The sequence below is a fragment of the Phragmites australis genome, chromosome 21 (genome assembly GCF_958298935.1).
Source record: "Phragmites australis chromosome 21, lpPhrAust1.1, whole genome shotgun sequence".
Taxonomy (NCBI): Eukaryota; Viridiplantae; Streptophyta; class Magnoliopsida; order Poales; family Poaceae; genus Phragmites; species Phragmites australis.
In genome coordinates, this window is record NC_084941.1 from 2,451,859 (window position 1) to 2,459,879 (window position 8,021).

At 45.0% G+C, this 8,021-nt stretch overlaps 1 protein-coding gene across 1 annotated transcript; it reads left to right on the plus strand.

Annotated features, from left to right (window-relative positions):
* Positions 1 to 3,736: 3,736 nt before the first annotated feature.
* LOC133904100 (protein ALTERED XYLOGLUCAN 9-like) lies at positions 3,737 to 6,075 on the plus strand. Its single transcript, XM_062345585.1, has one exon. It carries the CDS (start codon positions 4,490 to 4,492, stop codon positions 5,537 to 5,539), a length of 1,050 nt encoding a protein of 349 aa, XP_062201569.1. The 5' UTR covers positions 3,737 to 4,489; the 3' UTR covers positions 5,540 to 6,075.
* The last annotated feature ends 1,946 nt before the right edge of the window (positions 6,076 to 8,021 follow it).

An 8,021-nucleotide genomic window follows, 5' to 3' on the forward strand; every position in this document is an offset into this window, starting at 1 on the left:
CAGTGACCCTTTCAAATTCTACCGCCACACAAAGATGCTCTGGTGCTTCCTTTGCTTTCACACACCGGGGCACCCGGTGCAGCCAGAATTCCAAACACATGATAGTCCGATGAGGCTAAAATTCCTGGACTCAGAGAAAATTGCCAAATACATTCTTCCTTCAACTTGAGTTAGTTATGAACAAAGACAAGCATCAACAAACACATGCTAACTAAGTTCAACTCAACTCGAACATTGTCAATGGCTCATCACAATCAAATCAAGGCATTTCTCAACTTGATTTCTCAATCTCCTCCTTGATGAGTCCATTAACAACACACATAAAGATAAAAAAAAGAATTGAAACACAAACTAATGAGCATATCTAAGTGATCCAAAAGCTAAAGAAAAGAAAAAATAAGATCACTTATCATAAGATGGAATTGGAAATGCCCGAAGCTAAAAAGAAGCAATTCAAGCTCACGACATTGGATTTTCTCCCTGTTATATATTTTTCTCCACCCTGTTGGCAATGGAATCATCATGAGTGCAACAAGGGTACACATGAATGTAAAAGCTCCTCATTTCTTATGCAATTTCACCCATTTTACTCCCCCTTGGGTAATGCAAAAGATGCGTAAATGCGATGCAAAGCTACCAAGCTTTATATATAGATCACAAAGCACTTGTAAGGACTAGAAATGTTAAAACACTATGATGAGAAAACAATATAACTCAAAGGTACACAAAGTCTCAAGATGATTCTATGTCACAAGCACATGGAGTATAACAAGTTTTGAGCATGTTGTTCAATTATTAAAAAGATGTCACCACAATTTCATGATCAGTGCATTGGGAGTATCCATAATTTTATGATCAGTACAAAGATGAAAGAAACTAGTGCTGTTTGTTTGTGATTTTGCTTTTAGATTTTTCTGAAAAGTTGTGTTTTTGTCTTCTTAAAAAACTACTTTTGAAAATAGACTGGTGGTTTCTACAACAAATTTTTTACTTCTTAACTTATAGATTATCAGAAAAACATCTCTCAGTGAGCTTCTCAATTTTAGTTCATTTTTCTCATAAGCAGTCTTTTAACTTCTCTAAAAATCACTTCTTCAGAACTCTATTTATTCTGATTTTTGATTTCTGATAACAGCAAAATTAGAAATAGAAGCAGGAAATAAACATACCTGAAACGTTAACTCAGACACCCTCCTTGCATGCAACTAGCTCATCATCTAGAGGTTCTGTGCAATGCAAAAGTGGCCTGTATGAAGTGATGATTCCTTTGCCGTGGCTATCTCGCACCACTATACCAATACCTATGCCCTCATCCTGTGAAGCAAAGGATCCGTTGAGTTAAGCCTGTGCCAGTGAGAGTTTGCCCATGAGAGTTTCCCCTGCCTGTGCTGATGGCATGGGCTCCTGTACTAGGCCGCATGCACGCTGCGCACTTGTGCTGCATGCATGGCGTCCGGCTGTCTCAGTGGTTCACGGTGGGTCAGTCGTCGTCGTCGTTCGCCGTGGCAACTTGGTGACAAAAGATCTGATCTCCTAACTGATTCTTCTTGGGTCGGCCAAGCTTTGGGAAGTAGGTGAAGCATCGGTGTTTGACAATTTTTTTTTTTTACAACAGGAGCTTCTTATCCGAAGCTTTTATTAAAGGCTCTTTAACAGGGTAGGTGCAAGACGGAAGATGAACCCCCGTCCGTCGGACTCCCGCTTCGAGTAGGGGTGAAATTGGATCGGGTTCGGTCGGATTCCACCGTTCCTATATTCTAACTCATATTTTCTAATCAGGTTTAGATCGAACACGGATAATACCGAATACAGATTCGAACATGAATAATATCGGATATAAATACGAAACAAATATGTACCGGATACATACAATATCGAACACGAATACTTATCCGAGTATCAAGTCAAAGCAACAACCATATGTCTCACATCTTACATAGCCATTAAACCATGCAAAATATTCATTATGCAACTAGATTAGGCTATTAGATATAGTAAATTAATAACAAGCTAACATGTAATGTCTAATAATAGCAAAGTAGTAACATCAGTGCATCACTAATCACCGTTTATTGTGTTACATCATTAGTAGTTTTTACCACTATCACAATCTCTAGTGAACAAGCACTAGCACTCTAGCGGTACCTCATGAGTTCACATAATTAAGAGTACAATCAAGCCAAAATATACGACTACCGATGACTATCCCGATATTTTATCCCGATATTTCATCGGGTAATATCCGTTTTATGTACCAGATATTCCGTATCGATCGGATACCGTCTTCTCGAACCTATATCCACCAAAAAATACCCGAATTTGGCTCCCATACCCGTATAAACAGTCGGATACCTAGATTTATATTCCAAATTTATCTCAAAATAATACGGATGGAAAATACCCGTTCCGTTTTTACCTCTACTTGGAGTCCAACCACCAAACTCCATTCTGGTTCGCTCGGTGTTTGACATTGGCATGCACCTTTCTGCTGAACTTCAAGTTGCCTCCGTTTTGCACATGGCTCTAGCTAGATTGCTAAAATCACATGAATTTCTTTACTAAGGCCAGAAGTAAAGTACGAGTTGCTAAAATCTAGGCATGAGACAAAATGGCATACTGCGAGGAAAGGATAATGTCAGCCGAGCATGGAAGAATAGAGCACGCCGTGCCTATAATGCTGTTTACGACAATAATTCAATACCAGAACCAGGTTAGCTACTCTGGGGAGCTTGAGGTCGATATGGTGGCCTTGTTAGGGACATGTTTTTTTTTTAACATTAGACACTGTGTATTTTGTTTTTAGATTGTGCATATAGAAATATGCTAATAATATGCTCCATTTGTTTCTTTTTGTACGAAATATTATGATTTGAAAAAAAAACCTTGTGAATTTTGACCAACATTTAATCAAATTATGTGCATGCTTAGTTTAAAAAAATATATCAATTCATAATCCACAGACCTTTCAAAACGATATTGATTTTGTAGCAACGGATAAAATTAATGATCAAAATATACTTTTAATGATTTTTCTAAATCCTAATATGCCCTATAAAAAAACCCAGAGGGAGTACTTCAACTCCTCGTGTGCATATAGATCTCAATACAAAATGAGTGGATAGGAAATATGTCCACCAGAGAGGGAGAAATTGGTGCTCCTACCCTGTGAACCAAAATGGTCAGATTTTTTAGGTACATAGAGACACATACTACTCACGCACTCCGCACATACTATACACGCGTGCGCGTTCCTACACACGCTATAAGGGAATAGGAGTCTCGATACCTTCAGTGTGCGGTAACAAATAGTATCACTAAACATACATGTGCGTATCGTACCTAGCCTAATCTGGTCTCAACCCAAGCACGGATGAGCACCCGCGTCTTTGGGTTGTGGGTGTGTGTCCGGACTTTGGGCTATGCTCTTTGAGAAATGGGTTTTCTACCTAAACGCAAACGGCCCAAAAGGCCCATTTTCTGAAAGCCCAAGACGCATGTGGCAGCGACGACCCTGCCACGTCATCGATCCGCAGGTCTCAGTTCAAACCAACCATTCGCCTCCGCTCCCCATCCAACGGCGCGGCACCACCCTCTCGAGGATCGACCTGAATCTCCCCGTCCGATCAGCCACATCACCGATCTGCGCCGAGTCTCGCTATCCAATCCCAGCCATCCATCACCTTCCCACGGATCGAGCTCGTCCGGCTTCCCGACCTATAAATACCCGAAGTAGAACAGGAGAAACACACCACGTAAATGATAATCTCAAGTTCAAATCGGAAGTAAATCCTACGAACCTTCCAAGCCACCATCACAAACGGATCTGCATCCTGTGACTTCAACTTACGAAGTTAGAGGCGAATTTGTATTCGGACACTCATCACACAGTGTCGGTTTTCACTGTTTACAGAAATACAATAGTGATTTCGCAGCTTACAAGAATACTGTAACGCCAAATTTTGTTCATTCTTTTTTTTAATAATATCTCTTCAAATTGTACGGTCTTCAAAAGACAAAGAGATACGAGATGGAAACTTCGAGCCCTCGTTTTGTGCGGTCTTACCAATATGTTCCGTGCATATTCGTTCATTTAAGGTGGAACGGCTCGCAACCTTTTGAATTCACTCTGGCTTTAATTCCTCTGAAATCTGAGAATTCCGCTTCATCACAAACTGGAACCAACCGGACCGGTCCAGTATCTACGCCAGCGCCCGTCCCGCACCGATGTCCACAGCCCGCCGGCGCCCCGTCCCGTCCCGTCCCCTCCCTCCCCTCCCGACCCGCTTTGCCGTTCCGCTGTTCCCATCCCGCCGACCCTCTCTGCCACTCTCCCCCCATAACCCCAGCCCCACCAACCCACCACGCGACTCGACCTCGACCGCGCCCGCCCGCCTAACCTCCTCGCGCCCGCGATCCCGCGCCGCGGCCCAGATCTGGTGGCGCCTCGCCGAGACGAGCGCTGACGGGGGAGTGGAGGTTCGGTCGGTCGATGATTTCGGCCGCGGCGCAGGTGGGTGTGGTCGCGGCGTGCGTGGTGCTGTTCGTCCCCATGGGGCTGGCCGGCTGGCACCTCAGCCGGAACAAGGTGCTCTTCTTCTCCGGCGCGCTCTTTGTCTCGCTCGCCGTCGGGGTCCACCTCTCCCCTTACCTCCCCTCCCTGCCCCACCTCCTCTTCTCCTCATTCTTCCCCCACCCGGGCGCCTCACCCGACTCCTCCGCGTCGTCCTGCGCCCCGTTCCTCCACCGCGTGTCGTGGGCGGACGCCGCTGATGGATTGGGAGGAGGAGCGGGGCGGTCGTGGTCGTGGCCGCCCACGCTGGTGTCCACCTGCGGGTTCGCGCGGCTGTCCCGCGACGAGGCGTCGCTGCTGCTCAACGGCTCGTGGGTGATGGTGGCCGGGGACTCGCAGGCGCGGCTGCTCGTGCTCGCGTTGCTGCGCCTCCTGCTCAACCCGGCGGCCGCGGCCGCCGCCGAGCCGGAGCTCTTCCGCCGCCACAGCGACTACCGCGCCGCCGTGCCGGCGCGGGGCATCTCCGTGGACTTCGTCTGGGCGCCCTTCGAGAGCAACCTAACGCGGCTGCTCCGCGAGGATCTGCGCCTCGCGCCTCGCGTCCCCGACGTGCTTGTCCTCGGATCCGGCCTCTGGCACATGCTCCACGTCACGGACGCCGCGCGCTACGGCGACGCACTGGCGTCCATCGCCGGCGCCGCCAGCTCTCTCCGCTCGCCACTCCCCGTGCCGCCGCCGCATATGTTCTGGCTCGGCCTGCCGCGCCTCGTGAACCACATGCTCAACACTGACGCCAAGAAAGCACACATGAACGACACCGTGCTCCGTGCCTATGACCGCGAGGTCGATCAGAGGGGTGTCTTGTGCCGTGATGGCGGCCCATTCCGGCTACTTGATGTGGGAAAACTCACCCAGGGTTGCGGGCAGCAGTGCACTGCTGATGGAATGCATTACGATGGCGTGGTTTATGAAGCCGTCTTGCACATCATGCTCAATGCATTGGTGATTGAGTCACAACAAAGGATTTGAGTGGGTGGGGGTTCTTGAACAGGTTTGCTCCCACCCCCTGTTCTTTCGGTCGGTTATAATAGGCAGGTAACTATAAATTGTTGTGAATTAGGAAGGTTCTTTGATTGCTTCTAAATTTTGGTCGCCTGCCAGAAGTCACCCTTGTATTGCTCAACCTTAGATTGTGAAATAGGGACGTCTTAGAACCACACTTTTTTTTGGCTAAATGGAAACCGAGCTGGTTGTGCTGTATACTTTTTTTCTTGGGGAAATAACTAAGATGGTGATTCTGACATGTAGGATAGAGGTGACTGTGGAATACTCAGAACTTGTCACCTTTTCATTTTGGCAATAGAAGGTGTCATTGTTGTTGTAAATTCATAATTTTCTCTGAATCATGTCTGTGATGATTGATGATGTTTCCGGCCCTCAGATTCATCGACCTATCCAATTTTAATGATGGCAAGATCTATGTTCACATGTCATATTGGAGCTGAATTGGACTGTAAACTACTAAACTGTGCTACTTCCCTAACATTTTATACTTTTCACCACTAGTCCTAAGATTTGTGTTATTCTGAATGTATAAACCTACGACTATGCTGCATGCTGAATACATCCCGCATAGTCGAACACAAAGTTGATGCAGCGACCATACTGTATGGAAGGTTTTACAAATGATGGTTTTACAAATGCTTAGTACTAAAATAATGTCCCACTTATACTCTTCCTGTCCAAAAAGGAATAAGATATAGTTATTTGCTTCATTTAGTCTTTGGTCTTTGCTGTGCGCCTCTATACTTACTAGTAATTGACTTTAACTGAGATCCTTAAATGTAACAGACAAAATTAGGTTTTCAATGGCTCAAATAAGAGACTTTATAACATTGCATGATGTATTTTTCATTCTTTTATCTGGTTTATTCCAGTAGTTGGTGTTTTCATTTGAAACTGTTGAGAATCTAATGCTCCGTCATTCATTCATTCTTCGGTGCACGCAAAAATGCTACAGAAAATCCCAACGTGTGGGAATCCTTGTTACGGTGGTTCATCAAATAAGGCATTTAATTGCTATTTTATTTTTGTAGATGAGCTATTTCCGTGTTGTATAGCCCTGTTAGCAATATCACACGCTAAGTGCATCCCTTAGTTTTACTCACTTTGCTCAGTCTTCCAGTTAAGGTAATCAGTATGTTCCTGAAGGCATTGTTTGGCCTACATAGCATATAACAATGTGGGATTATCAGAAAATGCCATAGTCAAATTGGTAGTAAGAGAGCACCAAAATATGCCTCTGTTGCTTTGCTTTAGTGAACAATGTTTATTTTTGTTAGCATTGTTGAGCCATGGTTTGATTGCCTATACGGTGTTCTAAGATGTGTCTGCGTGTCTGTACTATGTAGTATTAGTTTAAATTGGTCAGTTGCCTTTCCTTTTTGCTATGCATTGGGGGTATTACACATTTGATATACTATTCTTTCCATACTGAAAGGGATAAATTGGAAGCGACAGGCCAACAATGAACATCAACATGGAAGATAAACAATGATATACTTTCATGACCGCTTCACAATTCCTGGTGTTTGTTCTCCAGGTCTGGTTTACCATGTTTGGTCTAACCCACATACATGTTTTTTTAATGCAATTGCAAATTGGCTTTGATGGAAGATATTCGTGCGAGCATGTGCATGCACACACATAAGCTTGTGTTGTTTCAGACAGTGTTACTGGGACACGAGTGCGGGAGTCGGAGTCCGATTCAGGTGTGGGTGTTCGAGTCGGCAAACTTGAGAATATATGATTGGGGGATTCTTCTAATATATATATATATGTATATATATGTATATATATATGTATATATATGTATATATATATATGTATATACATAAAAGATATGTATGACATAGAGACCTACCTCTTCTTTAATACACTAGAAGGGAAAATAAAATCGTAGATTTGTAGTTCTGATTTAATCCACTAGATTCATTAAGGCTAAAAAAGGAAAAATAAAAAAGAAAAGAATAAATGTTGAAATAGGTCGTCATTTGCTGTCCCATCTAGCCACGCCCAAGTTCAACTTTATCTCTGGTGTCCTAACTCCTCCATCCCCTTTCTTCCATGCTGCCACCACCTCCGTAGTCCTCATCTCCCCACTGCCTCCCCTCCCGAGTCATCCTCTCCCCCGCTGTTGCCTCCTTCTCTCCTTCGCCGCCTCCTCCTCTCCTCCCTCGTGGCTCGGATTTGGGTGGCGGCTGGTGAATTGGGATGGGCGACGTGCGTTGGGTTGTCGACGCGGGACGATGTGCTTGACATCAGCGTGGCTTCTTCGATGTTGCAGATCCGTCTCCTCCTCTCCTAGTCTTGGACATGGCCACATCGTGTCAAATGTGTGTCGCACCGCGATCAATGCGAGTCGACATAACGATACGCGTCGATGCGACAAAATTGTTTTGGACACGCATGTCCTTGTAACACTGGTTTCAGGATGAAAGATGTCAAGCAA